A 14,295-nucleotide genomic window follows, 5' to 3' on the forward strand; every position below is an offset into this window, starting at 1 on the left:
GCAGGGCTGGGGAACCTGCACTAGAGCTCTGGTGGTGCAGGTGGGCCCAAGTTAGTGCCCTTGTTGAACAGTCACTAGAAGGAAAGGCTGGCCTGCCAGGCTGAATCACTGCACAGGTGAGGGATGGGGAGATGGGCTGGGGAAGGTGTGGAGCACCAGGAATCTGTCCTGGCATCCACTCTGTTCTTCCTGGCTGCTCCTGGTTGCAGAAGCTAGGCAGGACCCGGGGTGGCAGGCACACCCCTGGGAGTGCCACGCTGGGCGCTCCAACCAAGCCTTGAACCCCGCCCTGCTCCTACCTGTAGGTGGGGCTGAAGTGGGGAAGGGTTGTGTCCTCTTGCTCCTAGGGTGCCTGGAATTCACCCAGGGGCTTTTAGACCCCAGCTGGCTCCAGTCAGAACAACCTGTTAAAGTCAAGGCTGGGAAGTGAAGAAGCAGAGTGGGAATCTGGGGGCCTAATACCCAGCAGAGGCTCTGGTAGGGAGGGGAGGGAGAATGCCAGGTTCCCCTGTGGCCAGCTGGTCTCGGATGGCAGAAAGCAGGCAGACAGGAAGGGCCAGGGAAAACTAGAGTCCAACCACAGTTCTGCCCTTTTCTACTTGTGCAACCTGGAGGACACTTGACCTCTCTGAGTCTCAATGTCTGCTTCTGTACCAGGGAACAGAGGTTACCAGCTTCTGTCCCTAGTGCTGAGGTGAGGAGTAGAGGTCCCTGGGTCTCCACTGGAGTGGGGCCAGTTTTAAGGGGGTGCTGAGAAAGGTGTGCCTCCTCTGCCCCTCAGTATCTGGCCCGAGGTGGCAGGCAACCCAGTGATTTAAGCCTGGTGCAAGACCCCAGTCCAAATCGGAGTGACTCCACTCACTCAGCTCTGCCTTAGCTCCTAGGCCTCGTTTCTTTCTCTGTAAAATGGACTGATGTGTCATTCCCATAGAGGTCATGCTTAAGAAAATGATCCAGTTGTAGGCAAAGCGCATGAACAGGGCCTGCCCTACAGGAAGTGCTGTGTCAGCCTGCTAGGCTCCCACATCTCCATGCTATGGGAACATGCACAAAGGGCACTCGTTTTAAACTGTTTGTTACCCCACGGTGGCCTGTAGCAATTGCCACTCATTCACCGACTAGTCCTGGAGAAGCATCCGTGCCCACCTCTGTGAACAGGAGCTGCTGCTTAGTGGGTGGGATTGGGGTATGTCAGAGGCTGGCCGTCTACCACGGCCAGTGAGTCCTCAGAAGGCTCTGCAGCCAAACCCCTGACCCCGACCCCTCATCCATCCACACAGACACCATGAGCCAGACCTGTCTCCGTTCGCAGCTGAATGGGTTGGGGTGGGGCCATTGAGAGTCACAAGGACAAGCACTGTCACTTGTGACGGGTGGGGCGAGGGTGGGCCGGATGATGACCTTGCCCGGGATGACCTCAGAGGGCGTGGCTGTGGACAACTCCCTTCCTTTCCGCTGGTCGGCATGGTCACCTGCAGTGGCACCGGCCCAGCTCGGCCTTTGGGCTCTTGCTGCGCTGTCCTCACCACCTGGCTACCGGTCCAAGGTCACCTGTCCCTCAAGCTCACCCACCCTCCGCCGCCCGGCTGCAGTCCTGCCGGTTCTGGGCCCTGGATCCATTGCGCCCGGGAACCCGACCTCCCTTCCGCGTCCCGCCCGGCCAAGCCCTCTGCTCAAGCGTCCTGGTCTCGACTTCCTCATCCGTGCCTTGGCGAGCAGGGCGTCGGCAGCGCGTGGCCCAAACCCCCTGAGCCTCAGTTTCTCTGCGGTAGCGGAGAGGGACTGGAGGCGGCGGTGCAGACTGGAACAAGAGTGTCCACCCGGCCCCCTTCCCTGGCTCTTCCTACCCCGGATCCCCGCTCGCTCTGGTGGGGCACGACCGAGGGCCAGGGACTCGGATCGACAGGCAGAGCCGCCCAGGTCCACGCGCCCGCGCGGGGTCGCCTCCCTCTCGGAGTCCGAGCACGAGCGCGGCGCTTGCCGCCCAGGCCGGAAGGGGACGCTGGAGACCCGCCGCCGGCCCCCTGCTCCCCACTCCGCCCGCTGGTCAGGCGCAGTCCTGCGGCAGGTGAAGGCCAGGTCCCTCCTCCCGCCCCCGCTCCACGCTCGCTGGGAGGGCAGAGTGCCCCACTCCGGGTGTGGCTCAGGCTGGATCTGTCCCCCCCGACTTGACCCGGGGCTCAGCGCAGGCTTGGAGGGAGGCCGAGGTGGGCGCCGTGGCAATGCCGGCGGCTCTCGGGTCCACAGGCCCAAGGAATGGCCAGCTCTCCCAGCTCTCTGGGACTGTCTCTGTTGGTAGGATTTTATTAAGGTATCTTTTAAACTCCGAACTCTGGTTATTTACGTCCACAAACTTTGTGCCGCCAGCCAATATTTAGGAACCTGGGATTTAGTGTTGGAGTAAAACAGCTGAAAATCCTTGCCCGGGCTTTTCCTTGTGGTGGGGAGAGACCGTAGGGGCGGCGGGGGAGGGGGTCCAGGTTTCCTTCTGCTGAACCTCACCGCGGTCAGCCGGTGCCCAGGACCTCCGCCCCTCCTCTCCTCCCCTGCGGTCGTTTACTTAGGACCAGCTGCCCACAAGCCCATCAAAGGCAGAGAATTTGAACTTGCCTCAAGGATCAGCACCTGAGGACAAAATGTAGGACGACGGTGTCCATGTCACCCTTCCAGTATGGAACGTTGCAAAGATATGCAAATATATTGTCTGCCTTGTGCTACCTCCCGGGAAGTGCTTTACCTGAGAATGACCACCAGAGGACGACAAGAGCCAATCTTCCTGGCCCAGAGCCAGGTATGCTGATACTACCGTCCTCTCCACCCAAGCTTTGGAAGGGTGTGTGTGTGTGTGTGTGTGTGTATGTGTGTGTGTGTTGGGGGGATGCTGGGGAAGGTTTAACTACTACAGTCTCAGCACTGCCAGAGAACGTTAAGAGATGGTTGGTTCTTAACCTTCTCCTACTGCATTGGAAGGGACAGGGAGGCCCAGAAGGGGCATGGGCTCCCTAGACACATGGCAAACTGCAGCATGACACAGAACTCTGCTTTCAGCTCTGCCTGTTTCCTGTGAGGGTCCCTGGTGAAAGCAGGAGGGAGGGGGAGGCTAGAGCAAAGGCCAGCCCATATGGGACCTACAAGCTCAACTCTAGGCTCCAGGCCTGTCCTTGGAGGTGCCCCTGTCCCCTGTCATCACAGCGCACACCTCAAGGGCCTTTCTGGAGAGCTCTAATAGAAGCAATCTCCAGGAGCTGTGAGGCCCTTGGCAGCTAACACCTGGGGTAACAACTAACACCTTAGGTGATAGTTAACACCCAAATTAACAAGTAGGGAGAGCAATTCCTGCCCAAGTGGCAAGGAGGTGGGTACCTTTGGGGGTGAGATTGTAGGAGGGGGCCATGTCTGCACAAAGCACTTCCTGGGCATCGGGTGTGGAGATGGTGCAGTTGCAGCCATAGTGACCAGTGTGCCAGGAGTCCAACACATTCAACATTGCTGCGTGACCCTAAGGCAAGCAAGCCCCTGTTCTTCTGGTTCCTGTGATCTGGAGTGCAGAAGCACATCTACAGTGTAGACAGTGAATGGGGGTCTCTTCTAAGACATTAGCTAACTGGGGTATTTGCCTGCCTAACGATGTCCCAGACCTCCCTGTTGTCCTATGCTGGGGACTGATTCCTCAGCCAGGTGTTCTCGCCTTGCAGTCTCACCTTATCGGGTCTCCATGCTGTAACCACAGTACCCACTCATGCTCCTCTTGCTTCCTTCACCCCATTTCCGGGAGACAGAGGCACTGAAGTTTCAGCATAATATTCATTTACACTGACAATTCTCTCTCTGACCATTTGCTCCCTTGGGACCATCAGGCCATGAATTTGAATTGGGCATTATTCATCTCAGTGATCCCAGAATCCAGCACTAGTACTGAGTAATAAATGTTTACTATTTATATTTAATATTAATAGTTATTAATAAATGAGTATTTCACTTATGGATTAATGGGAAAAGAATGGCAAGGAAATGGATGAATGATGGAAATGAGTAGTGGAGAGACAGGGTGAAAAGTGTTGACTCATGCTTATGCATATATGATTAATATGAGACTATAATGTAAGGATAATAGAAAAATACATGGAAGGAGATGGATGGGTGAATTACTGCTGGTGGGATGATTGGTGGGGATAAATGACTAGATGAACAAATGAACTAACAGATGAATAATGGACACAATGGAAAATGAGTATGTGTGTGTGGGTGGATGCATGAATAATGGTTGGCTAGGTACTGGAAACATGGCAGATGGTGATGCTAGATGGTGGATGGATGGAAGTTGGTAATTGCATCTATGTAATGGTGGTTGATTAAGTGATGATGAATAGATCAACTGTAGATTGACAGATAGAAGATGGAGTGATATGGATGCTGACAGAATGGATTGATGGATACTGAATGAATCTATGGACAGTGTATGCCATTGTAGGTAATAGAGGGTAGATGGTAGGTGCTCAGTGGATGGATGAATCATAAAGTATATATGGATAGTGGGTGGCAGATAATGGTTAGTGGATGATAGTGATGAATCTATACCCAGAGAATGGATGGATGGTAGATAAATGTTAATGGATATAGGATTGATGGCTGGATCATAAGTGATGGATGTCAGAAGGAAGTTGGATGGTGACTGTATGTGCCTGAACAGAGAATAGATGCAACATATAAATGAAGCACTGTTATGGTTTGGATAGAGTGTCCCCTCAGAACTCCTGTTAATGCAGGAATATTCATAGGTGACATGATTAGATCATGAAAGCTGTAACCTAATCAGTCCATCCTAGTTGCACCTGCAGGCAGGTGAGGTGTGGGTGGAGAAGGTGGGTCACTGGTACATACCCTGGAAGAGTGTTTATTCCTCGGATCCCTTCCTACCATGAGCTGAGGAGTTTTCCTTCACTGGACTTTTTCTCCAGGATGTACTGCCTCACCTTGAGCCCAGAGCAATACAGCAGCCACTTACAAACTGAGACCTCTAAAACTGAGAGCCCCAAATAAACTCCCTGCCCCCCAAGTTGTTCTTGTTGAGTGTTTTGGTCATGGAGAGGATGAAAAGCTAACTAAAACAAGCACCAAATAAATGAATGATTGCCACCTGGATGATAATGGGTTGTGTACCACTGTCTTTGGAAGTGTAAATGGAAGATGGACAATGGGTATGTAATGAATGGATAGACTCTTACTAGGTAGATGATGATTAGATGTTAAATGGACAGGTGATTTTGTAAATAGTAAATGGTTACATCTTGGAAAATGGATGTATGAAATGTAAATGGTGGATGGTTAGACAATGGAGAGATGTTGGATGGATAAAAGGTGGTGAATGGTATATGGTAAGTGGATAGAGATAGCAAATGAATAGTGAATGGATGACCAACAAAGATGGATACTGAATGGATAGTGAATAATAGATGGGGGACAATGCATAGATGGATGGTGAATGGATTATATGGTGGATGGATGATGGTCAAAGAATGCTCACTGCTCTGTAAGCAACACCTACAACAATACCTGTCACAAATATGGCACTCAGTACTTTTTTTAGGCCACATATAAATAGATGGTAGATGATACTGGGTGGATTTTGAAAGAACAGTGAATTGTAGTTAGATAATGGATGGATGGAGGATATCAAGAGATGGACATTGAATAGATAGATATGAATTGGATGGCAATAAGAGGTGGTGGAGGGTGGGCTGGTGGATGGATGGATGGTGGATTGTAGTTCATAGAACTATGAATAAATGATGGAAGGTAAATGTCTGATGACTGCATTATCGATGAATGAATTGTAGCTGACTGGCTGAAAGCTAATGGATAACAGCATACATGAATAATAAATAGAGAGTAATTGATGATTGACAGATAAATGGTAGATGGACCCACAAAATATGGATGGAAAGATAGTTGTTAAATATTTGTTGGAAAGCTGCTACATAGTGAGTGATAGCTGGATAAATGGTGGATGAAAACTTGGTAAATGGATGCTGGATTGATGGGCATTTTCATGGTGTATCAATATTTGGCAAATTGTGGGTGTGGGTGGTGCATGGATGAATGCATAGTGGATGGATTATGATTGGACAGCATTTAGTGTCAGAGAATGGATGATTAGTGGATATTAGTTGTTGGATGATGGCTGGTGGTAGATATTGGATGGATATTGGATCCTGGATGATGATTGAATGGTGGACGGTGAATGGATGAATGGTAGTTGGAGTGTGGAAGGCAGATGGTGGACAAGGGATGGGAAGGATGATGGGTTACTGATAGTGAGTGATGGATGGTAGATGGCTGATGTTGGATGGTGGTTGGATGTGACTGGATGGCAGAAGAACCTTAACTAGGTGTGAATGGTGATAGATGGTGGATGTTAGATTGTGAATGTCAGATGGAAGTTAGATAATTGATAGTGGATGTTAGATGGAGAGTCGTGAGCCTCAGAGATTATGCACCTGGCCTCAGGTATCAGGCGTGTGCACCAGACTGGATGGGACTGACTGTTCCAGGGCTGCTTTGCTCCTTTGCGGGGAATGAGACTGGGGGTGAAGGTGCCAGGGGCTGTGGATTGATCTCCCCACTTTGGGCTTTCAGGGTCCACTTCACTTCTCTCTTCTGTCGTCCCCATGGAAGGGAGTCCTCTTCCTGTTTCTGGCCCCACCTAATTCTGCACCCAAGTGGCTGAGGTCAGGTCCTTGGGGAGTGGGATCGGGGAGATGAAGCCGAGGTTAGAGTGGGCAGGGAGGGGGCACTGAGGGGCGGCCACGCCCACTAGCAGAGCGGGCGTGTGAAGGAGAGGCAGGGAGAGCGAGCGCGTGTGGGCGGAGAGCGCGGGGGAGGGCGGGACGCGGGGAGGAGAGCCCGGCCGGCGAGCACAGCGCCAGGCGAGCGGAGGTCCGGCGAGCACCCAGCGCGGGCGGTGAGTGTGCGTGAGGGCGGGGAGGCCCCTCTCCACCTTTCCTGGCCGCGGGGGCGGGTGGGTGGGAGAGGAGGGGGAGGGGTTGAGCGGGAGCTCCTGGGGCGAAAGGCGGGCTTGGGCGTCGGGATCATCTCTGGAACCCCTGGTGGCTGTGCCCGACGGGACCTGGCTCTCTACACCTGGGAGCACCTGGAGGTGTGGACGGTGCTCCCAGTGCCGCCCGCCCACGCTGGTACTGGACCCTGGCAGGAGAGGAGCAGCCCTTGGGCGCTTGCTTTCGGCCTGCCGCCCCCACCCCTTCCTCGTTCACTGTGACAGCTCTCCTCTCCTCATTCCTCTCTGGTGCTCTGTGTCTGCCTCCGTCTGGTCTGTCTCCAGTTCCATCGCCTTGCCTTGTCCCTGTGGCCAGTGGTTTCCCTGCCTTGCCCACATCTGCCTGGGTCTCTCAGACTTCTCTCTGGTCTGTCCTGGCTGCCATGGGCTCTACTCGAGATCCTGAGGTTCTGGGATGAGATTCTAGAAGGGGTTCAATGGAGGGCCAGACCTGGGACAGCGGGTCATGGGGGCATTCCATGGGATCTGGGACTGGGAAGAGGCTCCAGTAGGCATGGACTGGCTGCTCACTGCTTGGGGACATCTCCCACCTCAACACATAGTGTGTGTGCCCTTCTCCTTCTTGGGCTTCTCTGGGACCTGAGCTGACCTGAACTGGGAGTTTGTTGAAGGAAATCTCACTTCCCAGAATAGCAGCCCCTCCCCTTGCTGGGGGCCCACAGCACCTGGTCTTCAGCCAGCAGGGTGTCACAGGCATTCTGTTCTGCTGGTCGCTGCTCTCCCTGGGCCTGGTCTTCTTCCAGCTCTTCTGCCCCTTGCCCATGGCCCCCTGCTGCCATCCAGAATCAGGTCTTTAACTGCCAGAACCCACCCCAATTTCTGCCTTGACTGGACATGTCCCCTAGAGCCCACCTGGCCACACTGCAGGTGGAGAGGTAGGTCAGTCCTCTCTTTCTAGAGTCCTTGGATCCACTTGCTCTTTGCAGGCAGGATGTCATTTCCCCTTTTGTGGTGGGTGCTCAGGGACTAACTGGGTGTGTGGAGTGTGAGGAGGAACTGGCATGAGGCCAGCCTCTGTCACTCCAGGTTCCTGGCTCAGAAACCCACTTGGGTCCTCCAGGTGCCCTGGCTGTTCCCTGCTTTAGAACAGCTGACCTGGCTACCTCCTACTCCTCCCTCAGGCCAGCTGACCTTCCAGGAAGCCTTCCAGGGCCTTGAGGCTAGTTCAGTCTCTTTCCTTCCTACCTGTGCCCCTCTGCAGCCCTAGGCACTGTGTGGCAGCTGTCCAGTGCCCCTTGGGTGGGGGCTCAGCAGGGAGCAGCATGATAAAGATCCTACAGGAGCCTTGGGCACTGTGCCAGGCAGGGCAGGGTGGGTGTGGGGCGAGCAATCTAAAGGCTTCCCGGAGGAGGGGGACATCCAACTTCAGCCACAGTGGACACCTCATTCCTGCTCCTGTCTTTGTGCAGCCTGTCAAGGCAGCAGCATGAGCAGCCCCCAGCCCACCTTGTCAGAGCTAAGCCCTGCTGAGGGAACCGGTGACCCAGCAGGGAAGGTAAGTGGTGGAGGTAAGGAGTGGGGGCACAGGAGGCAGTCAGCCTCAAGCGTTGGATCATGACTTGGAGCAGGCCTCTCTTCTCTGCTGGCCTCGGTTTACCCCTCCTGGTCAGGGAGGCTGTTGCTATTTTTTCTTTACCGAAGTCTGGTGCAGAAAGCAATTGAAGGTGGCCCATACTGGCTTACTTAACATCCTTCTGGATTTGGGGACACCAGGGCTCATTCCGCAAGATTAAAAGCATACTGTGTTCACTCTTGGGTGGTACAATGCCAGGGACCTGCCCCCAGCTCCAGTTTTGTGGGAGTGGGATGTGGATGCGGCACAGAACTGAGGTCTCTGCACAAAGGAAGTAGCCCGGATGCTCTGGGTTCCAGTGCTGGGCAGGGAGCAGTGGAGCCAGAGAGAGCAGCCCAGAGTTGCAGAAGGCCATCACGGAATATGGGATACAAACTCTGCCAGTCTGGGCCCCCTTCAACAGTGGGGACACTGAGCAGAGCAGTGCTCTGGATGGGGGTATGGCAGGAAAGAAAATGGCATGTGGGGAGGGAGACGAGGTGGGGAAAGAACCCTGAACTGACAGTGCAGGAAGCAGGACAGGGGGTCCTTTGCTGTCCTTTGAAGTCTGTCTGCTCCTTCATTCCACAGAGGGCCCAACCTGGTAATGCCTGTTCTCACAACTCAGGGTCACCTGCAGTACTTGGTTAAGAGAGGGTCCTTAAAAAATCAAATCATTCCTCCCTTTTGGTGGAATGAAATTGACCAAATTGTGCTATGTACATAAATAAATATACCATAGTGGAAAAAAAGAGAGGGTCCAACATGCATTGAGGCCCGCTGCCAGGTGGTTGTGCTGCAGCAGTTCAAGGACCACTTGGCAAATTCCACCTGCTGAGCTCCTGCCCTTCCGCAGAGCACGTTTCCCACTGGCGGACAGAGGACCTGCACCAAGCAGCTGTCCTTTTAGATGGAAGAAATGGGAGGTGGGGAACTCCAGGAAGAGAGAGCCTGCCTAAGGGAGGGCAAGAAGGTGGGACGACACAGGCGGGTCCAGGCCGCGGGGGCTGAGAGATGGAGGTGTGTGAGGTAGTACTGTGGCCTCCACCTTGGAAGGCCTTGAATGGGAGGCGGAGAAGCTGAGGGCACTCAGAGGGCTGGTGTGGGCACTGAACAATGAGCCAGAGCTCGGGTTGCCACGGCAACATCTTCCCAGCTCCTCTGAATGGAAGGAGGAGGCCAAGGTCCCAGCAGGGAAGACCCCAGGAAGGGGTTGTGCAGGCTTCTAGGTACAGGAGCGGCTGGGGGTACACATAGCTCCTGGAGTAACCCCGGCCTCTCCAGCCTCAGTCTGTCTGAAATAGGATTCTGGGGATGAGCCCAGGTGTATTCTCTGGTGACCCCAGGGAGAGCTGTGGCCTCATCACCAAGTGCCTCACCCTGCTAGTGGGATGAGGGGTGGGACCACTCTTGGGGATACCCATGTGTGCACACACACACAGGCTCACCCCTGCCCAGGACACCTAGTGGGGCAGGGGGCGGGGGAGGAGTGAGGGGGCAGGGGGCCCAGGGCCTGGTGTTGCCCTGACCCCTGTCGACTTTCTCTTCAGGCAGTGGGGAATGCCCGGGAGAAGGGCCCTCGACTGGGCCCACGGCTGCCCTCCATCGTGGTGGAGCCCAGTGAGGCAGGTGCTGTGGAAAGTGGGGAGCTGCGCTGGCCCCCTGAGGGCACCCAAAGGGGTGCCCTTCAGAGCCAAGTTGTTGCTGCTGGTGAGTGAGGCTACCTGTGGGGGCGCTGAGAGGAAAAGGGGGCACTGCCTCCTGGTCCCAAAGCAGGGCCTCATTCCTGCCCATTCCAGCAAGAGGCGCTGGATCCCTCCAGCCTGCTCACTTCCACCCTCTTGACCTGCCTCCAGCCTGCGTCCAGGTGCCTGGGCGCCGCCTAGCCCTGTCCCCCAGCCATCGCCCTCCTCTCTCCCACCTGCAACTGAGGTCCCCTCACCCACCCTTGTGGCCTCAGGCTTGCACCTGGAAAATACAGCCAGCTTTGGTGAGTGAATGAATGCACATTCCCGCCCCTCCCCACTGCCCCTGCCTCTCCTCCTTTCCTCCCTCATTGAGTCAAGACCTTTGGAACATTGCACAGTGCCCCCTGGGGCCTGGAGGAGTCAGGGTACATACAAGAGCACACATGGGGACATGGTCAGCTCCCGTCCTGGCAGCAGATGCCCTGTGCAAAGGCTGGAACCTCTGGAGGACCCTGGGGCAGGAGGGTCACCAGGGCCAGGCCCCAGACACAGGATGGCAACAGGCTGGGCAGTGGGGGTCTCTGGGGATGGCTCTGAAGCCACTGGGGGTTGGGGAGGGGACAGGAGGACTGAGCTGTGTCCTCAGAAGTTTTGTGTCCTCTCACCCCGTGAAGGCCTATCCTCTAGTGAGAGACTGAACCCCAGCCCCAGCCAGGGCTGCTCGCACCCTGCCTTGTCCTCTGCCTGTCCCTAGACCTCAGCCCCTGGTGTTCAGCAAACCCTTGCAGCTTAGGCCCAGAAGGGGTCCATGCCTATAATCTCCCCTGCTGAAAGCCTCTCACCCTTTGTCAGTTTCTGCAGAACCCAGGACAGCATCAGGGACTGCCCCTTGGGTAAACTCTGGGATTAGACCCTCGGAAAGTCCAGGTCTGCCCTGGGTCACCCTTGACTCTGTCACCCTTTTCTCTGATGTGCAGAGGAGGGGAGGGGTGCCCCTGCTCTCAGAGCAGGTTCTCAGCCTCCTCCTTCCCTCGTCCTGGCACAACTCTCCGTCTCACCCCTACCCAGGTCCCTGCCAAAGGCCTGCCTAGACTGGTGCCATCCACCCAGGCTGCAGCCCTCTGCCTGTCTTTCTATTTTTGCAGCCCCCTCCCCGAGTCTACCGGGAACACCAGGGAAGGCAGCGGATGATGTTGGCAGTGAGTGTGCCAGCTCCAGGGATCAGGCACCTCTGGTCCAGTGACAGAGAAAGACATGGGGGGCTCTGCTCTCTGACTGCGAAAAGGGCCTTAGTCCCAGTGTGGCTGGGCTGTTGCACAGAGAAGGCTTGTCCTTCCCAGACATCCCGTTGGCAGAGCTTTCTGTCTCACCAGGTCTGGCCAGGACCTCAGCCCCTGCCCTTCCCCTCCAAGGCCCAGGTCTGAACCACATCCTCCTTGTTCAGTGGTTTGAATCAGAAATAAAGGCACTTCCTGGTGGCCAGTGAGCACACTTGGTGGAGACTCAAGGGACTGAGGACAATTTTGGTTCTACCCATAACCTTCCAGACTCCTCAGAACCCAGGCTGACCAGGTCGAGTGCCAGGTGGGTGGCCACTTGGGGGTTTGGCATTCGGGTGGGGGTGGGGAGTGCCAGGCTGCTGAAGGGTTGTGCTTTCAGGTGCTGTAGTGTTTACTCTTCTGCTGCTCCTGCCCAGGGGTACCCTCCCTACTCTACCTTAGCCTAGCCAGGACCAGCCTCTTCTACATGGCCTCCCACCCCTCCTTTAGTCCAGGGTCTTAAGGGCAGGAGTCCTGAACCTGTCACTCCCCTTAACCTGGGTACAGCAGGGCACAGGGTCAAGTGTCCTATACCAAGTTGGATCTCATTAACTCCTTGAAAAGTCCCATTTTACAAATGAGGAAAATAAGATGCAAAGCAAGATGCTCAAGGTCAGTCTTGGCTGGGTCTGTGAAGGGATCCCTGAGGCTAGGAAGCCACCAAGCTGGCCACAGAGCCCATGTAGGAAGTTGCATGGGCAAGCGCCTTTTCCTGCCCCATGTGTGTCTCCTGTCTCCAGCAGGTCCATGACAAGGTCTCTCGGCTCTGTGCCACCACTGGGGATGTGGGGGGGAGGGGGGCCAGTGCTGCTGCCTGGTCAGGGCAGGCTGGTGTGGCAGTAAGCTGCCCTGCCCAGGGCCCACTCCCCTGCCCCTCCCTCACATGAGCAGTCCTCCCTGGCTCCCAGCCTGGCCTCCTGCCCCTGGCCAGCCTGAGCCAGATCTGAGGAAGTTCAGGGCCAGGCAGAGGGGAGCCTGCATCCATGTTAGCTCTGCAAAGTCCACAGGCACTGGTGGGTGGGCCAGTGTCCTTTCTAGCTACAGGGGAAGTGGGACACCCAGGGCCCTCTGTTCCCTCCTGGTCCAGTGCTGACCTCCAGGGCCAAGGCGCGCTTCCTCCAACACATCTTCTTTCTAAAAACAGCCCACCTCCCAAAAAAGGGTAGAGGTGGGCGCGAGGGTGGGGGCAGCGCTCACGCGCGAGCCTGCTTTGATGTTAAACCCGTGGGCCCAAGCTGGGTGCAGGGCCCAGGATGTGCCCGTGGGCCCTCCGCACACGCACAGCTTGGGAGGTGTGGGGTGGTCCCTCAGGATCCTCCCTGTCCCGCGCCCTCCCTGTGTAGCCAGGAGCCCGGGACAGAGCCGGGCAGGGAGAGCCTGATCTGGTGGGGGCGATGGGGGCGATGCGGGCGGGGAAGGGGCAGACATTTCGCAGGAAGTGTTGCGACACCGGGCTGTGGGGTGAGAGCCGGCAGGCAGAGCGCGGGCTGGGCGACGGTCCGGTCACTGAGCTTGAACCCTCCCCGCGCCGCGCCGCGGCAGGGACTACGGCGCCCGCGTAAACACGACTTGCCGAAGTCCCCGCAGCGACAGACGGCGGGGCTCCGACGGAACGCCAGGCCGCCCGAGGCCCCCACACTGCCACTTGGCAGCTCACTGTCTACAGGGGCATCCCGAGCCCCGGTACGCGTCGCTCGCGGGGCCCCAAGCAGCCGGCTGCACTGGCCCGGCGCCCGGGGACCCGGCCGGGGCGGAGCCAAGGAGGTGCCCTGCCCCCCGAGGTCCCGCCCCTCAGCGCGAGGCCACCAGTGTCATCCTGAGGCTCCCCCTGGCGGTCACCGGGGCCAAAAAAGGGTAGAGGTGGGCAATGCTCTGCAATGCACAAGACGCCTGAGACTCAGAGTGGGCACTACCCCTGCCCTGCAGCACGGTGCAGGAGCAGAAAGTGGAACCAGGGCCTCCTGTTCTCAGACCGGGCTCCACCTTGGACCCTAGGACAGTGTAGGTGGTTTGAGCCTTTGGCGTCTGTGTTCCTCTGTGACTGTCTGACTCCAAAAGAACCCCAAGGGTAGGCAAGCCTCTGGTGGTGAGGATCCTTCTCCCCATCTTCCTCTACCTAAGAGGCAGGTCCTCAGCTGATGGGAGCCCGTTTGGTCCCCCCACATAACTCCATTTTATGGAGAAGTAAACTGAGGCTCAGGAAGTGAGTATTCTGGGACTATTCTGTGCGTGGCCGGTCATATTTCTCCCTCGCAATTGCTCCCTGCTCTGCCTTCTGACTCTAGCCAGGCAGGTCCTGTACCCCAGGCGCCTCTGAGACAAGGCAGGGACTTTTCCACAGGGATTTTACTGAGAAAGTTAGGGGAAAACAACATGGAAACAGAATAAAAGAACAGCCACATGCTGGCAAGTAGGCCTGGGCCTGGGGTGCCACCGAGCTCGAGAGCAGTCCCTAGGCCCTGGGCACCACCTGCTGTTCAGTCACCTGGGACTTGAGTGCAGGTGACCCATAACTGGAGGTCCGAGTGCCCTGATAGGACCCAGCTGACTTGTCGTGGGCCCCTGCCTCTCTCTCTCTCTCTCTTTCTTTTAAATTTTTTAGTTGTAAATGGACATAATACCTTTATTTTATTTATTTATATGTGGTGCTGAGGATCGAAC

The 14,295-nt window shown here is 56.0% G+C and overlaps 3 protein-coding genes across 5 annotated transcripts in view; all 3 read left to right on the forward strand.

Annotated features, from left to right (window-relative positions):
- The first annotated feature begins 1,411 nt into the window (after positions 1-1,411).
- On the forward strand, positions 1,412-2,662 carry LOC124976652 (translation initiation factor IF-2-like). The gene is made up of 2 exons (XM_047539421.1): positions 1,412-2,295; positions 2,565-2,662. Exons 1-2 carry the CDS (start codon positions 1,412-1,414, stop codon positions 2,602-2,604), a joined length of 924 nt encoding a protein of 307 aa, XP_047395377.1. The 3' UTR covers positions 2,605-2,662.
- Positions 2,221-11,733, forward strand: Lbhd2 (LBH domain containing 2). Its single transcript, XM_047539135.1, is given in 5 exon segments — positions 2,221-2,791; positions 8,485-8,570; positions 10,178-10,337; positions 11,461-11,541; positions 11,544-11,733. Coding segments are annotated over 5 exon segments (510 nt in total). The 5' UTR covers positions 2,221-2,655; the 3' UTR covers positions 11,591-11,733.
- Exoc3l4 (exocyst complex component 3 like 4) overlaps positions 10,531-14,295 on the forward strand; it is a 28,167-nt gene continuing 24,402 nt past the window's right edge. Inside the window, exon 1 of one of the 3 annotated variants that reach the window (XM_047539127.1) lies at positions 10,531-10,617. The gene's annotated coding sequence lies outside the window, so the exon portion shown is untranslated. Of the gene's footprint in view, positions 10,618-11,837; positions 11,900-13,253; positions 13,318-14,295 lie in introns of those variants that run through there. The other 2 variants (XM_047539125.1, XM_047539128.1) reach the window with 2 other exon arrangements.

This window comes from Sciurus carolinensis, chromosome 2 (genome assembly GCF_902686445.1).
Source record: "Sciurus carolinensis chromosome 2, mSciCar1.2, whole genome shotgun sequence".
NCBI lineage: Eukaryota > Metazoa > Chordata > Mammalia > Rodentia > Sciuridae > Sciurus > Sciurus carolinensis.

Excerpts from the sequence above, each read along its gene's own strand:
- LOC124976652 (XM_047539421.1), top strand. The coding sequence starts at position 1,412 with ATGACCTCAGAGGGCGTGGCTGTGGACAACTCCCTTCCTTTCCGCTGG. Across the intron at positions 2,296-2,564 it reads CTCTGGGACTGTCTCTGTTG|GACCAGCTGCCCACAAGCCC; the intron begins GTAGGATTTTAT and ends TCGTTTACTTAG.